The 26,148-nt window shown below is 46.3% G+C and overlaps 5 protein-coding genes across 9 annotated transcripts in view; 3 read left to right on the forward strand and 2 right to left on the reverse strand.

Moving 5' to 3' along the window:
* Window positions 1–1,481: 1,481 nt before the first annotated feature.
* Window positions 1,482–14,017, forward strand: LOC122615888 (neural/ectodermal development factor IMP-L2). The gene is made up of 3 exons (XM_043791056.1): window positions 1,482–1,704; window positions 12,375–13,154; window positions 13,229–14,017. Exons 1-3 carry the CDS (start codon window positions 1,699–1,701, stop codon window positions 13,241–13,243), a joined length of 801 nt encoding a protein of 266 aa, XP_043646991.1. The 5' UTR covers window positions 1,482–1,698; the 3' UTR covers window positions 13,244–14,017.
* On the forward strand, window positions 11,255–11,350 carry LOC122615889. The gene has a single exon (XM_043791057.1). It carries the CDS (start codon window positions 11,255–11,257, stop codon window positions 11,348–11,350), a length of 96 nt encoding a protein of 31 aa, XP_043646992.1.
* Window positions 14,018–14,078: 61 nt separating the features above from the next.
* The window catches only part of LOC122618055 (neurobeachin-like protein 1), a 30,716-nt gene continuing 18,646 nt past the window's right edge, over window positions 14,079–26,148 (reverse strand). For 3 of the 5 annotated variants that reach the window (XM_043794188.1, XM_043794187.1, XM_043794186.1), the window contains 11 exons: window positions 21,522–21,665; window positions 21,071–21,458; window positions 20,842–21,010; window positions 20,657–20,781; window positions 20,285–20,592; window positions 19,948–20,228; window positions 19,540–19,891; window positions 19,021–19,483; window positions 18,848–18,962; window positions 15,727–15,904; window positions 14,079–15,644 (listed from right to left, as the gene is read on the reverse strand). In XM_043794188.1, the coding sequence (XP_043650123.1) occupies window positions 15,479–15,644; window positions 15,727–15,904; window positions 18,848–18,962; window positions 19,021–19,483; window positions 19,540–19,891; window positions 19,948–20,228; window positions 20,285–20,592; window positions 20,657–20,781; window positions 20,842–21,010; window positions 21,071–21,458; window positions 21,522–21,665 (2,689 nt within the window). In that variant the 3' untranslated portion in view covers window positions 14,079–15,478. The remainder of the gene's footprint in view (window positions 15,645–15,726; window positions 15,905–18,847; window positions 18,963–19,020; window positions 19,484–19,539; window positions 19,892–19,947; window positions 20,229–20,284; window positions 20,593–20,656; window positions 20,782–20,841; window positions 21,011–21,070; window positions 21,459–21,521; window positions 21,666–26,148) is intronic. The other 2 variants (XR_006325994.1, XR_006325993.1) reach the window with 2 other exon arrangements.
* Window positions 21,983–23,323, reverse strand: LOC122618057 (cuticle protein 21). Its single transcript, XM_043794191.1, has 2 exons — window positions 22,832–23,323; window positions 21,983–22,756 (listed from the first exon to the last, which is right to left on the reverse strand). The coding sequence occupies exons 1-2, from the start codon at window positions 22,844–22,846 to the stop codon at window positions 21,983–21,985; spliced, it is 789 nt and encodes a 262-aa protein (XP_043650126.1). The 5' UTR covers window positions 22,847–23,323.
* LOC122618060 (larval cuticle protein A2B) lies at window positions 25,464–26,129 on the forward strand. The gene is made up of 2 exons (XM_043794194.1): window positions 25,464–25,511; window positions 25,575–26,129. The coding sequence occupies exons 1-2, from the start codon at window positions 25,500–25,502 to the stop codon at window positions 26,127–26,129; spliced, it is 567 nt and encodes a 188-aa protein (XP_043650129.1). The 5' UTR covers window positions 25,464–25,499.

Genomic DNA, 26,148 nt, shown 5'->3' on the forward strand with positions numbered 1-26,148 from the left:
TATACTGATATATTATATATTAAGTATTATACTGATATATTATTAAAAAGTGTCGCAGATAAGGGACCATTATAAATTTGACTATATGTGTGGTGTTAATTTAATTAAAATATTTGTATACCTTGGAAATACCACCACATGGTGACGAATCGCATAGATAAGAGTTTTTTGCCAAATAAAACATTGATGAGCCACTATTTAAAGTAATTTTTTTTTACTGTGCGCACTTAGATATTTTTCCGGATTTTTGTGGTATATTCCACATAAAAAAGGGGCGTTTAAGAAGGAGCAACAAAGGCCCATAAAGCTCTAATTAGCTCCAATTATTCTCGTGCACCTCAAGAGCATTATTTGTGTAGATATAAGCGCCATTGTGATGAAGCGGATTACCAATTTTGGCTGGATTTTTTCTCCGTGCCCAGACTCCTAGACTCCGAAGTGCATTTCAATTGACGCCACACCAAAATCAATTGCAGCATCGTCTGTGGCGGGATCTTTGTGCAATTGGTACGGGGCTCTGGAATGCAAATAGTGGACACCGCGGCAATTGATGCAGAACCTCCGACTGGAGGCAGCAGGTCTGCCATTATCATCGTCATCGTCATCGTCATAGCCATAGCTATAGATATATCTCCAGCTACTTATGTATCCATAGAGCCATGGTGATTGACTGTCTGACCGGAAAGCAGATGGAACTAATTCCCGCCAAGCCGAATTAAAAGCGCGACCTGCACAAATCCAGAATTATCAGCCCAAAGTCGGATTCCATCCATGTTGGTGGGCTTCAGAATGCACCTCCTCAAGCAATTGACTGACATCTATTGATCCTTGCCAGAGTCACCGCCATATGGTAATTTGTGGGATCGAGGGGCTTGGGAGTACTGTAAAAAACCGTACTGATTTTCATATGCATTTGGGGCACGCATTTCATTTCATTTCATTTGATTTCCAGTCCGATCCGAACACAGCCGATCCAATCTTCTGCGAATGTTAATGAGAAAAATGTGATTTAAAATAATAAATTTGCATGAAATTTTCTTTGCTAGTCAATCAATCAAAGGGGAGCAACAAGTAACTCAGAGTCAGAGTCAGACCCACAGCCAGAGCCACAGCCATCCCATCCCCTGTTGGCCACCCCCTTTTTGGGGCTAACGAAAAAATATAAGAAACCCGAGCGTGAACACGAAGGCAGCGGCTACAGATACAGATACAGAAAACGAATGCGGATTGAGATACTGTATCTGTATTTCGTATCTGTAGAGAGTGCCGACGCCATAACTGTTATTAAAGCCCCTGTAGAGTCCAATTTGCTCGCTCGTCCGTTCGTCCATGCGTCCGTTTGTCCGTTTGTTCGTTTGTCCGTTCGTCCCGCGTTCGCCCACTTGTTGATTTTTGGTTCGGTTCGGGCATGCCCATGCCCATGCCAGATGCCAGATATAAAAGCATGGACGCTCAATCTTCCGCCACACAGTCCATCATCACTCGCCACATCTCGAGCAGAACGGAGCTCCACCGAGAATCGACCATATATATTCTCATATATATTGAGTCGAGAGTATAACTGTTTTAATCCAAGTGAAATCGAAAGCCCACCTTAACGCATTCCATTTCCACCGGAAACTCCAGCCAAAGTTCTAGAACTCTAGTGAAAGTGCCATCGAAGGTTCGAGTGAACGAGTCATCTTATAAACCAAAAATATGCAGGTAGGATGCTGGTCAATAGATAAATAAGTTTACTAACATTAGCATATGGCGGGATACTGGACAAGTATTAAACGCTTCAATTTCTCTGATTAGTGGGGAACATATGTATATATTTTGGTTTCTATTAAGTAGATGTCAAAGTCTTGGAACATGTTCTTATTTTATTGAAATGAATGTACATGAGTGTTCAAAGTTCTACGATTTGAATTAAAAAATTTTAAAATATAAAAATTCCACCAAAAACTGACTAATCTCTACAGCGGCATATGAAGTGAAAACCTTCCTCAATAATATTGTGTAGAGCCGCCTAGAAACCACGATTTAACAGGAAAGATAGCCCACTTAATTGGGGTTCGGGGTTCAAAACCATCCATATAACTCGTAGAGCAGCTTCTCCGTTTGACTCATCCCCTAGCAATCGAAATGTATCTCGACTTTGAGCTTTAAGCGGTTGTACATCTATTATACATTTATACCAGTTTCTGATCTCGTGCCATCAATTCACAACTTTTCGGTATGAAAGTGCTAAAAATTAGCAGTATTCTCATGTTTGATTCATGTGACGTGGGTTCGACGGGTCAATTCTCAAACGATTTAATTGAAACATTTCAACTTTAATTTAGCACACTCGTGATTTTTAATTGTGCAACAAAAATGAGTTGTTATCGCCCTAGGCAACAGACTACTTGAGTATCAGGCACTACGAGATCTTAGTTTTTATGGGGAAGTCGCCAGTTGGTCTGCAGGCTCCCCTGATATCGGATTCGGATCTGTTGTTGTTTTGCTTCTCAAAAGCCGAGCAATAATGATAAGTGCATTAGTTGGGCAGAAATGTGCTTTTATCCGCCGAAGAGCTGGAAACCCAGAGTAAACAAAGTCCTCAGAGGCGATCGAGCGTGAGAAGAATGGCAATTGTCAAACAAAACTTAAGCAAAATATTATGAATATTCGTTGCCCGATTTTTGTTTTCCATCTCCTCGGCCGGAATTTGTCATTGAGAACTGTGCGAACTTGTGCAGTTTGCTCTATATTCATTATTTGCTTATTGAAAGGCGCCAATTTTAACCCTCGGTTCCCCTTTGGTTGCCTAAAGTTTATAATTCTGAATACAAATAATATACCCAAGATCTAAAATTCACATTAAAGCAAGCAAATCATTACATTTAATTAACAAGCTCATTCTCGAATATTCATCCAGAATGACTGGAGCTTATAACAAATGTATGTAGTTCTGGAAACTAGAATGTTCCTTTTGTTATTAGCAGAACTTTTTAAAAAGCACAAAGTTTAGATAACAAGACAGATATTTTTGACCTTTTTGTAAAGTATCATTGATCTAGCAATGTTCAAGCTAAGTAGCAAACGCAGCTTTTGTTCCAGATATTGGAGATATGCTGATACCTTGAAATATATGGTTAGAAATGGCACAAGGAAATACAAATGCATAGCCCAAGATGGCCATGGGTTAATCCGATCTGCATTTCGCCGGTTGCTGAGTCAGTTTCTTGGCTTAGAAAAAAGTGGCTATGCATTCAGTGGCGCGTCAGCTCTAGACCTTCCCGATTGGTTTTTAGTTTGAGGTTTTAAGTTTTCCAAGTGGAGCGCTGGCTACGTGATCCGCTGAACATCTCCATCTCCACATCCACATCCACATGCACATGCACCTTTGGAAGCACTTTTAAAGCCGGCTTCCAACCAGAATCGGTTACATGCTTTTTTTAATTTTTTGCTTTTTGAGCCTGACGTTGCGCTGGTCACGCAGGCAGTTGCCCCACCACCGCCCACTCCCCTCGCAACAGCCCCTAGGAACCACTATCGTTCGATTCTGAATCGAAATCAATTCACAGGCAATTAATAATCAGATCGCTTTTGTAATAAATTGCAATTTTATTAAATGCGAATAAAAAAAAAAGACTAAGCAAAAAAAAATCGTTGCCTTCGACATTTTCGCAATGAAATTAGTTTGTGGGCGAAGGGGGGTAGCGTGTCGAAGTGGGAGAGGGAGAAGTGGGGGGTCAGGGAGGAGAGTCGCGAGTTCAAATGCGTCACAATCGCAATTTCATTCGCAATATTCCAATTAGCAAGCGATCGATAAGAGAGAGAGCGCATTTGGCTCTTTTGCTGCCTCCGTTTCTGCTCCCCATCTGTGTGGGTATGGGTGAGTGTGTGTGTGAGAGAAGAGAGAGAGACGAGCCCCCAACTGATGCTGTGTGCTTATCCATCCACTCACACACACACACACACCCACACAGCGGGGCACTCAATTATGCTGCACACTAATGAATCGCTGGAATACTGATATATCTATCAATTGCGCACACACACACTGGCGCACATTCAAAATACAATTAGGAGGAATCTTTAATTGGCGGCCCCGTCCTCGTTGATATACCCCCAACCTCTGCCACGCCCCTCTTTTCCATGCCCTTGCATATCGCTGTGTATATATACATATATCTGTGCGTGTGTGTGTGTGGGCAACGAGCCCCCTTTTCGACATACATGTTTTTGTTTTCATAATTGTTTTTCAAGCTCTATTGAACTTGGCGCGTTGATGGTGACGACGATAACAACGCTCCTCCAGTTGAGAATAACATCGCCCCACACGTCATCAGACGTCATCAGACTACCCCATCCAAAAAAAGAAGGGGGATGCTGCTAGTTTAGGAGGTATTTTGCTTGGATCTCTCGATCTCATGATTTTATTTGGCTATTCCACTTTTACTACCTGAAAAGCATATAGAATTCAGCTAAATTTTAATACGCAGGTGTTTTTTCCTGCTAATATGACTACTTACACCCCAAAAATGCAGGTACTACAAATAGATCTTTTTATACTCGCTGAGCAATACCACCCACCTGCTTATCAATATTTGTAAGAGCAATTTAGATATGGTTTCCATTTAGATTCTACTTCAAGGAACTCACTTTCGAGTGATAGAACAGCAGATACTTTATCTGAATTCTATTTTCGAATCACCTCACAATAAGCTGTAAGGGTATAACGACTTCGGTTTCCAAAACCTAACCTCTTTTTCGTGCCTTCTGTTATTGTTTTCCTTAGCCAATTCATTATAATGGAATGATTACAATTAGAACGAAATATAGCGAAGATAAGAGCTCTCTGTGGGGGGAAGGCGGTGGGTTCCGATGATTGGGCACATAAGGCACGTTCTACTACTCATACCTCTAATATCGGAAACGTACTCATTGTAGTTCATTGTATCTTTCAGTGTAAGAAAACACATTCAGTAAAATTTATCAAATATTTCACTCTTAACAATATCTAGTTCATATATCACTAATATTATAACACTTAATGAAAACCTATTGAGTGAAATGGTATTCAATAGAAAATCCCACAGCATAGTTTTATGTTTCTGAGAAATATAACTCCGAATACCTGGTGGCATATATAGCACAGCACTACGCAGAATTTCGACATGTAGGCAATGCTAATTCGCCGCCAGTTCGATGCTCTTTGGTGTGACCCAGCCCGTTTGCCGTTCGAGTGTATTCATTTGCCCAAAGAGCGAATGGAAATGACTCATCGGGGGTCTGCCTCCGTCTACCTCCCTTCCTACCTCCCTCCCTCCCTCACAATCGTGATCGTGATCGTGAGCGGGTCTCGGGGTTATGCTCTAAAACCCGGCTTACCTTTGCGCTGCAGTGAAGAGTGTATTCAGACATCGGTGGTCATGGACGGCGGTACGGACGGGGGGTGGGGGTAGCGATATCGGGGCGGGGTTACGGATCGGCTTAAATGGCTGATGCAATCGGAACGCAAATTGGGCGAGAGCCGGAGTATCACAGTATGCCCTCTCTTGGATTTTGTTTTATTTTTACTTTTCTTGCACAACAAACAGAAGAGGTATATACTATGTATAACCTCGCGTCTGGTAACCAGAGACCCAAAATGAGGCACCCAAATGTGAGGCATTCGAGGAATGCCAGAGAGTCGCATTACTCCAAGTCGTGCTGGCATTAAAAGCGCCTTAATTGATACATATTACAATTGCCGATTGCCGATTGCTGATTTGTAAGCCATGAATATGCGACGAGGAAGTCCGCTTCCAATTCCGTCACCTTCGCTGATAAGCAGCCAGATTTGAATTTTCAGTTTTCAGATTTCAGCTTTTAGTTTTCAGTTTCGAGAGCCCCACAGCAGCCATTAACTACCCCCAGCCATTGAGCAATTAGCGATAATTACATTTCATTCGGATTTGTCGTAAAATTTTCCACATTTCACATAAAGAGAAGAAACTTGATATGCGGTTTCAAAAATTTTCCATTCCATTTGTTCGCTATGCTCGGCACATTGTACAGTGTACAGTGTACAGTGTACACCGAACATTACATTACATTGCACACACATGGGGGAAGTGTGTGTGTGCGTCTGTGTGTGCGTCGAGATCTCGATTTCGATCTCGATCTCGTTATGATGTAGAACGGCTATAGAGAATCGGGCATTGCCCAAGAGAACCGGAGAGATCGGCGAGTGGAGTGGGCGCTTATCAGGATCCATTCAGTTCAAGTTTACGGGTCAAGCAATTCAGACCAATCAACTCTGCCGTGATTTACCCACCTCCAAAGAGGAATCACCGCCAAAACTGTCATGATTCATTGGAACTCACTCATAACATTCTGGGATGCATGCATTAACTATAGGTCAAACAATTTCTTTGTGTACTAGAGAGGTTTTCTATGGATAGACAGGATACAGCTGCAACAACTCAAGCCTTTATAAGGTGAGCCAGTTACAATGACATTGGATTATGATAATGTACTTACAGAGCTTGAAGATCTCTAGCTACTAAAGGAATGAATGTATTATAAGCTGTAAGCACTAACTTATTGAATTCCACGATCTGCTTTCGGGGAAACAACAAGTACCTGGCGAAATACCATTCATGGGCCAGAAGTTATTCGGTCGGACGTGCTATCCGATTGCGATACCATTTCCATTTCCAATTCCCTGAACTGACCTTTCATATAGCGCTGCCAAGGCGACACGAGCTCATTGCGGCGTTCTGTCTTTGTGCCGATCTTCAGCAAACAGCCGGAGGAGATCGAGTCGAAAAGTTGGGAAGTTGGTTGAGAGGCCTAGAGGCCGATAAGTTGGCCTGTTGCTAGGCGGTTTCAAACCCGACCCTATCAATGACAGCAGGCAACGGGAGAGGGGGTCGAGGGGTAAGAAACACTGTGAAAACGGCACAGAATTTGTGGCATGAACATGAATTTTCTCACGTCGTCACCAGAGTTCCACTGGCTGCTACAGTCACACCGACAACCTGCAATTCACCGAATGCATCTGTATCTGTACATGTAGCTCTATCTGTAGCTGTGGCTGTGTATCTGTATCTGTGAATGTATCTGGGCGACTGGTCTTGCCAGTTGCCAGTTGCATGTTGCACTATCTTTTCCCCGAACTCTCGGTCTGTCTCGGTTCATATCTCCGTCTCCTGCTCTATCCGTCCGTCCCGCCGTCCCAGCGTCTCACTTTGAATGGGCCGTTTCCCCGACCCCTTCCCGATCGGCACTGCAAGAAATCGGGACGTTTTGTTGCTGACACAGCACTATCACGCTAATCAGGCTGTGGAAAATCTCTAGATACATTAAAAAACTGCATACTTATGATTTTTTCCCATCCATATCATCCTATACTCGCATATCATCCTAAAAAGTAGTCCGATTTGCATCAGCTTTGGTATGCAGCCCCTTAGAGACCACACATGCTTGGTGTCGTTGCGTTTCTCTCAGTGCACCCCTTCCACCGACTGGTTCCGGTGGTGTGTTGCTGCTTTGTATCGCTGCGGCTCTGGAGGTGTTGCTATCGCTGGCACGACGTTAATTAGCAGAAAAGTGCAAACGATGCGGGCCGGTCGAGTGGTGCGATGTGGTAGACGTAGATGTAGATGCAGTGTGGTGCCGCTTGGTGCGGTGGTTCACGAAGAGATTTACCCACTACCCATTACCCATTATCCATTAGCGGAAGCGGGCCAATTTGGCTTACCCATGCACATGCACGAGTCTCCGATCGTCCATTGTCATGATGCAATAATTTGTGCCATCAACTCGGCAAACAATCGTACGATTTTCAGTCAGCTCTATGGAAAGAAATAACTGAAATAAAACAGAGTGACGGGGGGCCAGACCTCGACCTCTGCTTCTCCCTCCACATACAACACACGGTTTGGTATGGTTTGGTATGGTATACAGCATAGGTGGCTGTGTGCGGAGTGAAAACCAGACATCGATCGTTTCTAGGAAATGGAACCTATAAATCTACGCTTCGCACGAAAGACTTCGATGACAATGCCGCTGGACAACGCCGACCGTCCGTCCACCTGAGATCGAGATCGGAGGGGCGTTGATAATCGGAGATCGGTGATATTGGTGCCGGCCGGTGACGATCGCCCAAGTCGATGGCCACATGAATATGTATGCCAAGCCGCAGTTGAGACGGTTCCGATTCCAATCCAATCCAATGCACGGTGATCTCATTTGGGAGGGCCACTGAAATCTATATAATATAATATATATAATATTATATGTTTATATCAAAGGTAAAGAATCATAAAAGTATGCTACGATAACTTTATTTGGTCATTAGATAGCCTTTGAAAACCATTTTTAAAAGAGTAGCAATGAGTCAATCATTTTCCCTTCCTCGTACTTTAATAGCTTACAATTCCCAAGTTCTTTTCCTCTTGTGAATCTTGACTGCTAATTGACTTCTCCTTAGTTATATCGGTGATATAATGCCACACTTTCATCGGCCTTTATTGGAGGCTATCAAATTCAATTTACACTCGAAATATCCGATTTTTATTTCTGATTGCCCCGCTTGATCCCGCTCAATTGCATCCGTGTGCACCTCTCATCTAGGAAGTGCAACCCCTGACCGCGTCACTGGCGAATGTTACGTGAGGGGATCGGATCGGAACGGAATGGATCGGATCGGATCGGATCGCCGCCGACAGTGCCTCCTATTGTAGAAAGTGCTCCCCAAGTCGCATCAAAAGGCCATTTCAATTCAGTGCCCCTTACGTCAGCGTTACGATATCGTTGCCAGCGCTTTGAGGTGTGCCGTCCAAGGCTGATGATCATGATGAGGAGCAGGCGGAGGAGCAGCACTTGAAGGTGTCCAGGGAAGGGGCAGAGGAGGAGGCACTGATCTTGGCGGCTCGAGGGGAGGCGGCGGGCCAAGGGGAGGCGGCGGCACGAGACACAATTTCAAGCACCTGCAAGATTTTTCTCTCAATTGAATTTCGCTTTGTGGCTGGCTCGTTGCCGCTGCCAAGTGCTTGGGGGGATGGGCAGGGGGCAGGTGGGGCGGCGGCAAAGTGGTTGACACATGGGTGTGGAGGGGGGGTTTCAGTTGGGCGGGGGGGCGGTGGGAGACCCGTCTGCGGTCGGACGATTTGTGTAACGTGCAATAAATAAATTACTCGTAGAATTGAATCTAGTTGTCGATGTGGCTTGTCGATAAAGCGAAGGAAGAAACTAGTCGCGGTGCCTCAGTATCAGCACCGCACCTCTCCCCCTCCTCCGTGGCCGCCCCCCTCCTCCTGACCACAAGCGGCTGCCGCCCGGCAACAGCGGAAAGCGAACACGCGATGTGGCTGCCAGTCTGTCTGCCATTTTAACTGCACCTCCGGTCCCCAGCCCGCGGCCCCCAGTTTCCAGCTCGGAGCTCCAAGCTCCCGGCCGGCAACGCCAGCTCAGACTAGTTTGGACCGCGTTTTCCTGACCACCGCGCCCCTCTCCGCTGATGTTCACTTACATTTACGAGCAGCCAATCAGCAATGCACTGAAAAAAGAGGCAGAGCCATTGTGTGTCTCGCAGGAAACATGTATCGCAATGGGCGAATTGAAGGGAAATGAGATGGGATCCATTGAATTCATACATTTCTTTTATTGCTGCCTATTGCAGCGTGAGTCTTAAATCGTTTCCCGCAGTGTATCTTGTGGTATCGTACCTCCCCATCCACCTACCGCCCCTCCTCCATCGCTCCTCATTCAGCCAACGAACGCCGCAGACAAACTGGCACTCACACTTGATTGCAATGAGGCGATCGCACGGACAGATTGGACAGATGGCCGGACAAGCCAGTGACTTGGAGTCGGAATCGGACTCGAACTCAGACACGGTCTCGGCTAATGGAACCTTGCACCATGTCAGTGCCACTGCACCTCCTCCTGCGCCAATCCGATCGCCAAGCCAACAAACCAACCACTCTGAAGACTGGGCCACAAAAAAAAAACGAAGTGGTCTGTTCTTGGCCAGACATTTGAATGCTGTGCGCACCGTCAACGGGCTTTAAGTTCTGATTCTCATGGGTGGTTATTAATTGGGAGATTGGTTATGGATTACAAAATAAATTCAGAAAAAATGAATTCAAACCATGCAGTTTAAAGTAATGGCTTCGACAAGTACAGTGCTCATACAGTAACCTAAGCGAATAATATGTGGCTGATACTTTGCACTTCGAAATGATTCATGAATATTAACGGAGCTGTGTGAAACACCAAATTGCTCTGAGCCTATTTAGCACCTTTTAAATTTAGGTATCATACCACACACCATAAATTTTACCTGAGAAAGAAAGTCATAGGATCTCATGTTCTTACGACATGCACGTCTACACATGGATATTGACGATATGGTTAGTGGTGAGGATCGAACTAAAATGGTATAAGAGCTGGGACTCATCGAGCTATCCCTGTGACACCGCATTTTCCAGACCACCGACTCTGGACAGTGGACGCAATTAGGCGGTGGAAAGCCAGATCTAGAGGCGGATAATCGAATCCCCCGTCCGGTTATGTCTGTTTTGTTCCGCACCTTCCCGGTGCGGCGGTCGCAGAAAGAATGACGATCTGAGAGAGCCGGGAGCGCCACAAGTGAGTGTGAGTCTGAGTGTGAGTATGAGTGTGAGTGTGAGTGCGAGTGCGATTGTGTGAGTGCGAGTGTGAGTGAGCCGACGTCGCATATAAATGGAACAGCGCTGCGGCCACCAATTCAGTTCTGTTACAGTTTCCAGCTGTTGAACACGACTTTTGAGAGCCGCCGATCCCAACTGATTCGAAGCCGAAGTGAACTAAGCCGATCCGTGATCCTCGCTTTTTATTTCGCCGTGAACCGCAATCGCAGCAGCAATCCGCCAACCCCCTTTAAACCAAAAAAACCCACACACCTTGATTCGAGTGTAATGTCGATGAACCGTGCGTATTCAAACGAGTGCCGCGCCAACCACACAGTCACCAGCAAGAATCAGACCAAGTCCACATCCAAGGAGCACTGATACCGCCACGAGGATCGAATGTGCCAGAGTCGTCAGCTAGATATACGCTACGCCGCCTGAGTCAAACGCGCTTCCACCGCCCAACCACTCGATCCTGATCCTGATCCTGAACTGCAACACCCGAGCAGAGCATCCACAAGTCTCAATACGATCCATCCTTGCCCAAGACAGACCGGCAAGCAGCCAAGATTCCGCCAACACTGAGCTGCACGACCTCCAAGACGGCATCCAGGGCCGGACCTATGTCAGTGCTAAGCCAACTGCTGCTCAACTTCAACCAGAAAGCCCAGACCAGGAGCCACCACAACATAGAGCTGATAAATTCGTTCATAACATAACGATAAGCCGACCTGCTCCTGCTATACCACCTGATATACGCGTATCATCGTCCAACGTTGGGGAGAAATTTGCAAACATTTTTTACCGGAAGAGAAAAAAGAAACCAAATCAAAGGGTGAGTAATGTGCGTTAACAATAGATAGGTGAATAGGTGAAATAGGCTATAGGTGATTTGCTGCTTGCCGTGTCGCAGTTCCGCGTTCCGTTTTTCTTTTTTTTTTTTTTTTCAAAAATTCGAATTCGTAGAAAAATCCCAGCAATACAAAAATCACCGTCGAAGGGCAAAAAGCGTCTGATGCAACATTCGCCAGCGATTGGCGAATGCCTTTCTGTGGGGCTACCAACACCAACATCGATACAAGCATATGTACATATGTATGTACAAAATACCCTCGAAACTACATAGTTGAATAATTAATCGGTCACGCAGCTTGTCCAGTCTAGACTATGGACACATTGGCCCTTGATCTGCGTCTGAAGTGTGGGTGAAGTGAGTGTGAATTCGAATCAGGCTGTAGTATTCGAATTTAAATTGACGTCACATACCACCGAGTCATTCCGTTTTCGATTTCTGCCTGTGATTCGATTCGGCCCACGCAAGAATCTTATATCATTTTCGGTTTGTCAATTCTTTTTTTTCCCCTTCTTTCCGTTGACGTGTCATTGTGAAATACGTTTTGGATGGCGAAGATCTCTTAGGGGTCGGAAAAGGATGCCGAATTCCGAATTCTGAATTCCGATGTCCATACTCCGAGAGTCAGTAGCACATTTCGCAAGTGCTAGTAATGTTCTAGAGTCCGCCGGCTGAAGGCCTTGCGTTCTTATCGGGGAAATAGACTCCGGAGACCTCCCCTGATTAATAGGCGGTGATAAGTGGGGGGACCAAGTGGGGGATGGATGACTGGCTGGAAACGCGAGCTAATCGCATCACGTTGCTCTGGGGTTTATTAACCTATATTAGAGTCGTACGACTGCCGCTGTTGAACTTTGAACTCACTTCCGACTTCTCTGTCGATCTTGCAGAAAATGAATTTACATGTGTGCGCCTTAGCGCTGCTGCTGTTCGGCAGTATCGCCACTGTCCGCGGAAGAGCCGTGGACCTGGTAGACGATAGCAACGACGTGGACAACTCCATCGAGGCGGAGGAGGAGAAGCCACGCAACCGAGCCTTCGAAGCCGACTGGCTCAAGTTCACCAAGACGCCGCCGACCAAGCTGCAGCAGACCGATGGAGCCACCATCGAGATCGTTTGCGAGATGATGGGCTCCCAGGTGCCCAGAATCCAGTGGGTGGTGGGTCATCTGCCACGCTCGGAGCTCGATGATCTGGACTCCAACCAGGTGGCCGAGGAGGCGCCCAGTGCCATTGTACGCGTCCGATCGTCGCACATCATCGACCACGTGCTGAGCGAGGCACGCACCTACACGTGTGTGGGACGCACTGGCTCCAAGACCATCTACGCCAGCACAGTGGTGCATCCACCACGCTCCTCTCGCCTGACGCCGGAGAAGACCTACCCGGGTGCCCAGAAGCCGCGCATCATCTACACCGAGAAGACGCACCTGGACCTGATGGGCTCCAACATCCAGCTGCCCTGCCGCGTGCACGCCCGTCCCCGTGCCGAGATCACCTGGCTGAACAACGAGAACAAGGAGATCGTGCAGGGACATCGCCACAGGGTGCTGCCCAACGGCGATCTCCTGATATCCGAGATCAAGTGGGAGGACATGGGCAACTACAAGTGCATAGCCCGCAACGTCGTCGGAAAGGACACCGCCGACACCTTCGTGTATCCCGTACTTGTAAGTATTCCCCTGCTCACCTGGCTATACCAACTCATCCTAAGTAATCCCTTCTTCTTTGCTTGTTCTTGCAGAATGAGGAAGACTAAAGATCCAACCACCAAAAGGGTAAAAAAAAAGGCTATTGGATTGACGACGGAAATTCATCTAGTTAGTTAGATAGATCAAATGCCTTCGAAGATGCGTGAAAAGAAAAGAAATATGCTTAGAAAAAATACACAAAAAAAAAAAGATGGAAATATGATGGATCAAAAGGTCATACGATTTACAATTATGTACAATTTAGGTTAAGCACATCTAGCTCGTAGTCCAGGTAATTAATCGTATCTAATGCCGGCTTAGACACTAATTTTCCCACTTATTACCCTCGAATAGCAGTCACATGTAAAGCATTCGAATTATAGCACCTACTTTATGGTTTTCTTCAATTATAGCATTAGTTATCAGCTTGTAATCACGCCTCTTTGGTTCTTTGTAAGTAGCAATGATTGTTCCTAGCGATTCAGGCAGCTCTAGTTAACGTATTTAAACTAATTGGCCGTTTACTTAAGGGCACCGCAGCCCAAGCACTTGTATCAATCAACAATTAAATCAATCAGTCAATCTCACCCACCCAATTCGTATTTATTCGTATGCACCCATCATTTCTACCACTAATTTATTGATCGACCAAATTCATCCAGCATCGCCACCCATACAGAATCACTGAATAGTATTCACGGAATTAATCAGTTTCATAAGCTACCCGACTATGTTTTAATTTATAAGGTAATAGAACTGAAATACGTTTTTCTAATTGTTTAGTCTTAGTTTTAATCCAACCTTCAAGCGATTGTTTTTGAATAAATACAAGAAAATTGAAACGGAATTACTCAATGGGCGGCAGGTGAATAAAACGAGCAGTTACGAGTACATTCACTGTGCTTTTCATCACTTTATTGACAGATCTACAGAACTACGAATAGTCACATTATTATCTACATAAACTCGTACAGTTACGTACATACATTGAACGGGGGAAAACAGTTTTACCATATAATGCGCTACGATCCTAACAACAAATAACGAACTCGATCCGGAGGACCTTTACGTACACAGATGATATATACTATATATATTGCTGGAGTAGATATTGAAAGGTATTGATTCAGTGGTTGCAGCTGCCCGGGGCTCCAAAGCGGGGGCTAATCTCACGTCCCGATTGTGCGAAAGTTCTATGCTAAATATATGCGATTACGTTTCGTAAAATATATATGTATGTTCTCAAGTCACCTTTGATATTGTCGCATGTCTTTGGAAATTCAGATTTCAGAGTCTGCGGGGGTTTTTTTTCACAATCGCTTTAGATCAAAGGCAGAGGTTTGGGGATCGGAATGGTGCTGGGTGGTATGCAAATAGATAGAATCGCTTGCTCTGCCACTGGGTATTGTCTGACGTGTGGATCTCGGATCTCGGATCACAGATCATGGATCTGTGTGGACGGACTGTGGTCGTGCGGCGATAATACTTCAATTGGAAATACTCTGTCAATGATTGGGTAGGAATACCATGCGATCCGAGTGTGCGTACTTAATGGGACAAAGATGTCTGGGCTCTATTTTTGGTTGTATCTGCAGGCGAAAAGGGGCGCAACGAAAGTGTTTCTCTTGATCAACCGAGCAGCTGGATGCCGTCGATCTCAGCGAGCGATTGCTGTTTTTTAAGCGCCTTGCCGCTGTTGCCGGGCGCTGTTTTTTTCGGTATCCATTCTTTTTCTTTTTTTTCGGCCAATTTGAAAGTCGCTCGTGAGTCAGAGAGAAGTAGTGGTGGTTGCCAAGTGCGTCGACAACCAGTTTTCCGTCTCCAATCACCTCCTGCGTCCCATTTGCCGAGCTATCTCTGCGCACCGCCACGAATGATTTATTTATTTAATGAGATTTTCATCAGGCGAAGAAGAGGAGTGTGCCATCCATCATTTTATGCCGCCCAGGATGGAGGATCGCCAGGCCAGACAGGTGTACGCGCACATTTGATGGGGTATGTAATTCTTAGTTGGCATATAAATTCCGCGAATGCAATCGATCGACTTGAATACCTCTAGATACAATTGTCAACTTTCGGGGAATTATGAGTTGGTCAAAGGCTTTGCTTTTGGCACGTCACGTAGCAGGGGAGACAGACAGAAAATAAATCATGACAAATGCCACAAGACACAATAAATAAAACTGGGGTGTGCTAAAAGCAGAACGAGGGAAACTAGAACGACTACAACTTATGCTACGCAGCGGGTAAAAATTCGGGAATTCAGTAAGTCAGCAATGTTAATGTTCCAGCTACTGCTGAACCTAAACATTTAGCACGGAATGCTTCTTGTTGCCGCCGGAGGGCAGTTGCACGGCGATCACCGCCAGGCGTCCATCTCGCAGCGGCGCCAGAATGTGGGTGTTGCCCGGAGTGACCACCACCGTCTGGATGGGCACGTGCAGCGGAATGTCGAAGACGGGCTTCAAGCTGGAAAGTAAGTTAAAACACTTGCATTAGTACGGTCAAAGTGGGCAAATAGCCACACTATCAAGCAATGCGCCATTCTTACCCGTGTAGTCGGCTCATGGTGATGTCGCCGGCATCATCGGCCACCACCAGGTAGTCGGAGGCACTGGCCAATCCCGTCACCCTGCCGGAAACATACTTGGAGCCCAGACTGCAGCCATTGATGCTGTACACGTGCACCGAGTGCGAGGTGTCATCCAGTGCACTGAAGGCAATGTGACCTGTGCATAGAGAACATAGAACATAGAACAGAAATCAGAATCGCGGTTCAATCATCTGCAGCATTCTTTGATCATATCAGCTCGGCGATGCCAGAATGTGGGGCAGGGCGTAGTGGCGTCAATCTACGCAGTGGAAATGCCATTATGCTATTAGACGAGGTCCGGCCCACTCTGGTCTGCTGATAACCTGACATCGCATAAAGACATTATCACATGGCGACATACTACATCCAAGACCGAGCAATGCGTAGTTGCTCTTATCTCCACAAGTATCCGTCTTATGTGGCGGCTCTTGTATCTCTATCTCTGTATCTCTATCTGTATCTGTATCTGTGTGCCAATGCCACCCAGCGAAACTCGTTCAGAAGGAAGAGGCACTAAATACCCTAGATTGGATCTGAATGAACTTCCTAAAGTGACCCGGCCACGCGCACAGAAATAACTAGTATAAACCGTGCACGGTTGGTTTAGGCCAATCTTGCAGTTCATTCAGAAAAAATCCCAAACTCTCACATTGATATCTGTTCATATAAGTATATACGTATATCTTGATCTTTATTGGGGCCTTTCGTCGAAAATTTACTACAACTATTTCATAAATTTTCTGCTGCGTCTTAGAAATTTAAAAATGAATGAACCGCGGGCGCACAGGGGGGGCCCGGGGGGGGGGGGGGGGTGCTTGGAGGAGCACATGGGGTGGGGGGGGGGGGGGGTTGGACTGGTTGGTTGGTCGTGTGACTGTGTGACGCGCGATTCGTTCGCGGGGCTCGTTCGCCCCTCCGATTTGATTCCATTAACGACGTTGGGTTAATGCCAGAGAACCGAGTGTCGTACGGATCGGGCATATGGATGCGTACGATTGTATGGGTGTATGGGTGGGTTTCGTTGCGGACTGATAGTCAATTAATGGATGGGATCGGGTCTTCGTTAGCGGCTATGTAATTGATTGGGGCCCGACAAGAACGCAATTAAGTGCCCATCATTGCCCTGGAAAATGAACTGAGACTGACGTTTTTCGATTCGACTCGATTCGATTCGATTTCCATATTTCTGAACCAATCACAGCCGGATGTTGCGAATTTATAATCAGAAGTGTGTATTAACTCACACGATAAGCGGACGGCTGCAAGTGGCCACATTATATGCATTATTGCCGGCTATATACTCGGCTTACTGGCGGCAAGGAAAGAGAAGGGAAGGGAGGGGTGGGAAAGGGAAGGGGGTATGGCAGTGGTATATCAATTTCCAAGAGTCCACGCTGATTGCCCGAAAATCGAGTGGCTTAGCGAATCTATATGGCTGCATATTTAAAGAACTCGATATGCAAGCTGGCGCCTTCGGTTTGACGTATTTCGTACCCAGAATGCAAAGCAAACGGAATTCGAGGCTTTCGAGTTTCGAGTATTGATTCGCATTATCACAAGACCAATATTGTATAACAAACAAAAATGAAAGTTAAGTGCAGGCAGCACAATCATATTATATTCATTTTCAGAACGTTGAATTGCGAGTAATGGCATTACACGCTCACTTTGAGATTTAAAAACGTGTTTTGCTCGTTTTTAAACACGCGTTTTAGGGTAATCCCATATTATATTAACCCAAAGAGGATGGAAGTAACATATAGGAATTTAAGTACTAAAATTTAAAATCTTTCCTACAACGGAAACATTTAGCCTTTTGATTGACAAATGACGCTGTACAAACTCGTGCTAGACGAAATGTGATTTGTGAAATCGTTTTCCCAAAATCATCGCCATTATATAGAGCAATAATCATAAGTATGTTAATTACGCCCAATGAATCATTGTCGTAATATAATCGAAAGTAAATTGATTTAGGTCGGTACAAGTGCGCAATTATGATATTTCCTTATCGGGCACGTACCATCGGTGATAGTTTTTTGTGCAAAATCAAAAAACCCTGATTTTTATTATATGGTAATAACACCTTGACTGTGTTGCTATGAGGAACATTGGGGAATTCCGAGGCATACATTTTCAGCTTGCCAACGAACCGACAAAGTCTTAACCTTGCTGGGGTTCGTATACTTTACGATCTCGCTGGGTTAGACACGCTTTTATTTGGATTAAGCCCCATCGCCTTTAACTGCAACGCGCGATAAGATATGGCGAGCAGTGCATGGGGCAAAGTCGGACGATTTCCAACATCATTATGATACAGCCTGTCGGCGGAGGAGGGAGCTGCGAGGCGAGGCACATGGCCATTGGCCACACAATCACGTGATTCTCGTTGCCGCACTTATGTGGCAATTGTCGATAGGAGGGCTGATTAAATTGTTTGATTGCCCTCTTCAAACATAATGGGAATGCTACGCAGTAGCACGTGAGGTATCCACCGCCTCATCGGAAGATTAGGGGCACCACGAGAGGACAGGAAAGAGGGCTGATTGGCTGAGATTATGGGTTTCAGGTGGTCGAGTGTGGGCAAAGATAACCAGCCGTCTTATGAGTCAACCGACCAAGCTTCGTTTCACTGAGTTGATCAATTAAAAGTTAGCCCATGTCAATTTTCTTATCAGTAATTCTTTACTGAGTCAATTGAGTTTTGTCCAGATGGATCGAATAGTTATGATTAAATTATTTCGCAGAAATAGCTCTGATGTATACATTCAGGAATTCCAAAACCAACATTGGCGGTAGTTTTATATAAATACATATAGGAGGGAATTAAACTTTGGGCTTAGGCAAAGACTGGTAGTATCTCGAGTATCAATTAAATTGATAAAGTTGAAGACCGCATGAATTTTTAAAGTAACTTTTTGTAAACGCCCAATTGCTGCCGTATATTTCCGAATAAATAAATAGAACTACAATACCAAAATTGTGGTGCATACTTTTAGGCCAAATCCACCGCACAATAACTCTCAAACTGTAGGATTAGGACTACCAATTATATACCCAACAAAAATTAAGAACTTACCATGATAGGAAAGGGTCACAAAAGAGATTTGAACACAGGACTCTGTGCATCCAATGGGCTTAAGCGTTCTAACAAATTGACCTTCCTGAAGTGTATACACGTTAACTGTTCCATCCTGAAAAGCAAAAAAAGTAGTTTAACGAGGATTCCTTGAGTGAGCCATTAGTTCTTACCAGGGATCCAGAGACCACCAGATCCAGTTCCGTGTAGATGGCTACACTGGAAATGGCATCGTCGTGCCCATAGAGCACCGTCAAGGGCTTGGGTGAATAGCTATTCTGGGTATTCAGCTGGGTGATGGCCTGAAGGTGCGACTGACCCGTCAGCGCATGAACTGGAATGTTGTTGGTGGATCCGCCACCCTGCTGATTTGTTTGGATGCTCCACACAATACAGGTGCAATCACGGGAGCCGGTAACCAAGTACGAGCCACAATTGTCCAGTGCTATGCAGGTGATGATGTCCAGGTGGCGGGTCACCGAAGCCACCGCCTTGCCCTTGTTCAGATTGTACACCCTTAAGGAGTTATCCCAGATACCACCGGCATAGAGCAGCTTGCCATCCGTGCTCACCGCAAAGAGCTGTGAATGGGGTTGTTGTGACGAGTGGAAGGGTCCAAAGATGCGCTTGCGGTTCCTGCAAATATATGTACATTATATGACCGAATTGCAAAATATTTAAACATCGCCTACTTTAGATTAGCCGTTGTGGCATCGATTTCCAGCAGGAATCCCTGGTCCTTATCAAACGATAGCCACGAATTGCAGCCCAGTATGGTAGACTTGGAAATGCTGACTAGAACATCGGGACTCAGCTGCAGGAAGGATCTCGGAGGACTGCGCGGCGGACTCAGGTACACAATGGGATCCTTGGGCGTGGACAGCTCGCAGTAGTACTGCACCACCTTGTCCAGAAACTGTGTGAGATCCGGCCTTCGGAGCTCAGCACGTACGAGCTTGAGAGCTGTCTCATCCTGGGTAAGGCGTCGTGGATGTGGCTCCCGCAGCAGCTGAGAAGGCACTTGGCCAAAGTTGTTAATCATTCCTAGGAAAATGAATAGAAGTGAATAAAAATACAATAAAAGTCTTAATGTAGTCCACCTTCAACTGCCTCCCGTTCTACAGGGTTGGTGATCTTGTCCAAATCCACAGCGCCTTCATAGGAGCAATAGTAGAAAACGTTAAGAGCCTCCGCTGCCTTGGGCCCCTTCTGCTTGTACCCAAAGATCAGGTCAATCCAGTGGTGCAGATGCTGGCTAACATACTCCGATTCCAAAGCCCGTCGGTGTATAGCTATGAACTCCTCCGGTGTGGTGGCCCAAGCTGGCAATATGACATCGTCCACCTTTTCTTTGGTTATTTGTAAGTGGCCCAAGTCAAATCTGCACATAGATTACAATTAGGCCTACTGAACTAAAAGTATACCCATATGCATTACTTATTCATGTTCTTGAGGAACTCAGGGAAGTAAAAGAACTCGGGGATCAGCTCCTTCACGTCATTCGGATTGTCCATCAGCAACTTCCACGTCTGAGGTATCGAGTGGAATTGCCGATCGGCCACATCGAAACGACCGCTCTGCAGTTCAATGTGCAGCGAGGTAAACGGTTCCACGCGGAGCAAGTAGTGGAGTACGCCGGCGGAGTTGGAGTAGTGTGTTCCATAGTGGAACTTGGGAATGGCACCGGAGGGATCCTCGAATGAATCATATTTACCGCGCACCTCAGCCTCGTTTTTCGGGTTTATCTGTGATCAAAATGAGTTAACTTAGTGTAACTTATCACCTCATTTTAAGGTCAGTAATACTTACGCATCCAATGGGTTTGGATAAGTCACGGAATGATTTGGGATCGGTTAGATCCAGCACGTCACTGGTGTAATCAGCGAGGATCCAGGGGAAGACGGGGTATTGGCTAAGATCATTGTAGGATCGACCTGGTAGTGTGAAATTGATAAATTTAAAGTAATAATAATAAGGAGGTGTTATTTGCTTACCCGCGATAGTGTTTAGGTACATCAAGTATTCAAAGTTGGAAATCTCACGGTTGATCCATCTCTGGGTGAGTCCGGAGGCTCTCAGCAGCTCAGCCGGCGATCTTCCCGAGCCGTAGAGTATGTTTGGAAGCGGTAGACCCACGATTTTCGTAAAAACTTTATTTCGAGTCTTAAAAGAAACAAACCAAACTTGTAATCTTTACGATTTTTTCAAAAAAAAAAAACTCACCTTTGTTGTAAAGTTAAGGAAGTAGCTGGTCTGATCCACCAGGAAGATCTCCAGAGCACTCCTGCGCAGATTGTACTTTCGCAGATGCACCTCACGTATCTTGTTGGTGGAGAACCTGAAGTCGTACTTGGAACCATCCTCCGTTGGCGGACTCAAGTCCACAAACGTGAACACGCTCTGGTTAACCTCTATGCGTCCCTTCACCTTGGTCATCAGGGTGATCAGCTCACAGTCCTGGGACATGACTAGCTTCTCCAGTGCCACATCCTGTTGCGCTTGCGTGTCGATCAGTTGACGCAGTTCCTCCTCCAGTTGGGAACTTTCGTCGTCAGCCAGGAAATCGCGCACCACGGCATTCTTGATGGTGGAGTCAAATTCCGAGATTTCCCTGAGATTAGGAATATTCAAAATAAGATTAAGAAGGACACAACTTGGGACTGGTTGGCCTTACTTGGTGTCGTAGGCACTGGTCGCATTGTCGCGCAGATTGGCGGCATTTTCGTGTTTGTTTGGATATAATTGCGGCTCCAGTTTCAGACGCATCCGCGCCACGTTCTCATGTGGCGATAGCTTCCAGAACTCCTCATCCACTTCCCTAAAAAGAAAACACAATTTTAGGTATAATTCTTAAACTATAAAGTATTAAGATACCTATAAATATGAGTTCTAAAATACTTAAATAATTCTACAAAACCCTTATAGGATATAACTTTGAAAGCCTTATTTGGTTATGCTGAAAACGCCTTGTTTGAAAAAGAAAATACAATCTTTTGTTTTCAGAATTTCTTTAATTTTGTGTTTTTGCGATGAAAGTTATTTAATAGCTCGACAATGATTAATCGAATATGTACAGATGAAAGTCCTTTGTCGAATTGCGGTCAATCCTTCCATTACGACTCCTCCTCCTTTTCCTTAGGCGACGATGGGAGCGGCCAGGGTCTTGGCGAAGACTGGAGCGGGGGCAGCAGCCACGACTGGAGCAGCCACGGTCTTGGCCAGAACTGGAGCCACTGGGGCCACAGCAACGGGCACATCCTTCTGGACCACAGCGTTGAATCCGTTGATGGAGTCGGCGTAGTAGCTGACAATGCGACGGGAACCATCGGGCTCGATCAGAGAGTAGGATCCGCGCACGACATCACCATCACGGGTCTCCTCCTGAGTCTTGGAGTCACCAGTCAGCGTATCCTGGACATCGTAGGCGAACTTGTACTGGGGGTGGGCATCCACGATCTCAGTGGCGATGGGAGCAGCCAGGGGAGCAGCAACTGGAGCAACTGGAGCGGCCAGGGGAGCGGCAACTGGAGCAACTGGAGCGGCCAGGGGAGCGGCAACTGGAGCAATTGGGGCAGCGAAGGGAGCAGCGACTGGGGCAGCCAGGCGAGCAGCAACTGGGGCAACTGGAGCAGCGATGGGAGCGGCGAACGGAGCGGCGAAGGGAGCGGCAGCGTAGGTCTTGGCTACCAGAGGAGCAGGTCCAGCCACCAGAGGGGCGTTGTATCCCAAAGGAGCAGCGTAGCCCAGGGGGGCGGAGTACGCAGCCGGTGCGAAGTAGGGAGAAGCTCCCAGAGGGGCGGAGTAGGCCAGAGGAGCACCCAGAGGAGCGCCCAGAGGAGCGGCGGCCAGAGGAGCGCCAACCAGACCAGCCTGAGCCGAGAGGGCCATCGAGGAGAGGACTGCAACAACCTGTGAGGAAGATCCATGGAGTCCAGGTTAGTCTCCTGATCCTACGGCTTCACCGAAGCTATCACCATCACTTACCGCCAGAGGATTCATTGTAAGGCTTGGGTGGGATTTAGTGCGATTGTCACCGTCGGTTATCGAAAATGAACTGACATACCTTGGACAAAAAAACCACGACTTTTATACCCAGATGCGTTCGCAAAATTTGCATGCGGTGCTCCGTGGAGGGAACTGCGTACCAATTGCGTATGGTAGCCCATTGTCCAAGCTCCATGCCCCCCGCATCATCAACACCATCGCTTTTTGGGGCCTCTTCCTACCCAGCATTTGGACGCGTCTGCGTCTCGGGCTTTGATCCAAATTCGCAGCACGTACTCCAATTTTCTGTCGTCTTGCGGCGGCTACACCAAGTTTTCATTTTTATTTGCCACTGTTTTTGCCTTGTTCGGATCGAAAGTGAATGCGATTTGATTATATTTCGGAGCAGTAGTTTTCGGTAATTGCCATGCAGGTTCCATCCAATGGCAGTGCTTTTAATTTTCCTTTACACCAAAGGCGCGAAACTTATAATTGAAATACCATAATGAAGTCGGGTTGACAAGGGTTCAAACTCAAACACATAATTAATATATCTTTGAAGGAAAAAAGTCTCTCAAGATGGTAATGATCCTGAATTTGATGTATCACTTGGGTTGGTTGTGTCCAATAAATTGGAAAGTTTCTTATACACTTTATCGGGTATCAATTACTTATGCTAATGAGCTACAACTTGTACATAATAAGGTTTTCACAAGGGGTTCGGTTTCACTTGACGAGGTGAAACTGGGTCAATGTGGGCCAGCAATATCGATTAGCCGCCCAATACCCATATATTGCTATTGAGAGAAGTCTTAAGAAAAGTTCAAAAATTGGTATATTAAATAGATGGCTACGATATTGCAATAAATGACGATGCATGCGGTTTAAGTTTAGTTCCTGTAGATTTTTATGGTTTCTCTTTAATCATTTATACACAATCTTTGTGATAAGGATAAATCTATCTTAATTTTATGTTGTTTTCCCAACAAATATTTAACAAGAATCTCCAGTCTTTTTGGAATTTGCCTAACTCATTGGTTGATTAAAGATTCCCCATCGATTCCGTGCTGTAACTGGTGGCTGGTTTCGAGTTCGTGACTCTTTTCCAAAATGCAACCAACGACCTTGCGACTTGTTGGCTGCGGATTCACCTCGGAGAGTCGCCGAGAGGCCCGGAGAAACGGAGAGAGAGCCCCAAAAGTTGGCACCAGATGGCGGGTGGCGGGTATTACTCGTCGGATTGGGGGAACTGAGTAACGGTTGTCGGCGTAGATTGTCGCCACCGGAAACCAGCATGGATATATGTATGTACATTCGTTCAATTTGGCCAAAGCGAATGGAATGCTCCACTGCCATTTATGCAGTTCCTTGCCCAATCGCTTGACTCTGCTCTGAGATGCGAATTAATTAAAAGTGGATGAAATACTAGCCACAGCCACAGCCACTTAGCTGCCAATTGTGAGCAAGGTCGCCGCGGTTAGAGCTTCCAAATGCCGGCTAAATGCCTTTTGGCCCGTTCGAGGCAATTACGGTGGCTAAGTGACCGGCTCAGCAATGTGGGCGCTGGTCCCGCTGGTCAGGTGGAAGTCGGATCGGCGAGGGGTTGATGCCTGTGCCTGTGCGTGTGCGAGTGCGTAATTGCGCCTGTGCTCCGCCCATTCCCTCCACCAAGTCGTCGAAACTTGCCATTTTCGTTTTCTAATTAAACGAGTGGCAGCAAACGATTGATCTTGTTTTGATACCCTGCAAGTGGGCACTTTGGACATGGCTGCTACTATGAAGATTATCCGTTAGTCACGTAAACATGGCGTATGAGTAATAATCGGAATAACTAAACAGTAGGCATTTCATTTACTTATTCAATTATGGTGGCATGCGGTTCATCCAATTGTAATGTAAATATTATTAAATAAGATACAATATAATACTTAGTTAAACATTAAGCCAACTACTTAAAGAAATATTTTTAAATTCAAGAATGAATTATGTTAAAAACAAACGTATAAATAAGAAATGATATTAGTTATATTAACCATATGCTATCAAGGGCTTTTCTTGAAAGGGTACCAAAAATCACCAGTAAACACTCCAACTGTTCTTGTGGCAACTGCAACTGCAACTGCAACTGAAACTGCCACAATATGAGGCACTTATTACATCAGACAAATTTCGGCTGGAGAACCTGAGAATGTGCCGAAAAACGGCGAAAAAATGAAACCAGATCGGCCGGCGAGTCAGCGGAAAACGAGTCTGGTGTTGGTGGTAGCTTGGTAGCTTGGTAACTGGGTATCTTGGAACAGCGCTCTTGAACGGACTCAAATGGACTTAGGTGAGTGGTGTGCCTCGGCAACAGCAATAGCAGCAGCAGCTATTCCATTGAGAAAAGCCAGCACCAATGATGAAATCCGCACCAGAAACACGAAATCCGCCATCAGCTATGAGGTCTGGGGTGCAAGATCGAGATCGAGATCGGGCAGCCACCAAATGAGACGCAATTGTCACTCTGCCCATTAGATTGTCCAGTTTGTTTTTTTTGTCCGCTGACAACTGCCGCCAGTTTCGAATATAAAACTGAAGACCAGGCGGAAAATGCATCTCACATTTGAGCTGAGTTCTCGCAGTGCAGACACATCCAAACCAGAGCTCCCTCATTCTCACATCCTTCGCCATGATTGCCCAGGTGAGTTGGCCCAAGGATTGCAGCTTTTAGTTTGACTCTACTGATCATGGAATTCCTCGCCAGACTCTGTTCGTTTTGGCACTGATCCTGTCCGCTGTGGTGGCCATTCCCATCGATCCCTATGGACTGTCGGCTCCGGGACTCACCTATGCGGCTCCCAAGCTGCTAGCTGCTCCTGCCATTTCCTATGCTGCTCCCAAGCTACTGGCTGCTCCTGCCATCTCGTATGCCGCTCCTGCCATCTCATATGCTCCAAAGGTCCTGGCTGCTCCCGTCGCCGTGGCCAAGGTGGCTGTGGCCGAGCCCTACGATCCCAATCCGCAGTACAGCTTCTCGTACGGAGTAACCGATCACCACACCGGCGACTCCAAGCAGCAGGAGGAGACCCTGGTCAACGGAGTCGTCCACGGCAGCTACTCCCTGGCCGAGCCCGATGGCACCATCCGCAAGGTCACCTACACCGCCGACAAGGTCAACGGATTCAATGCCGTCGTGGAGAAGAAGGGCGTGGCCGCGGTGGCCATTGCCAAGCCAGCCCTGGCCGTCGCCGCCGTTCCCGCCATCACCAAGATTGGCTACGCCTCGGCGCCCGGCCTGAGTCTGGGTGGATACCACTAGGCGATGAGTCGGCGGACCC

The sequence above is a fragment of the Drosophila teissieri genome, chromosome 3L (genome assembly GCF_016746235.2).
Source record: "Drosophila teissieri strain GT53w chromosome 3L, Prin_Dtei_1.1, whole genome shotgun sequence".
Lineage (NCBI taxonomy): Eukaryota > Metazoa > Arthropoda > Insecta > Diptera > Drosophilidae > Drosophila > Drosophila teissieri.

What these genes read in the sequence shown, in the direction of transcription:
- LOC122615889 (XM_043791057.1), top strand. Translation starts at nt 11,255, where the DNA reads ATGTCAGTGCTAAGCCAACTGCTGCTCAACTTCAACCAGAAAGCCCAG.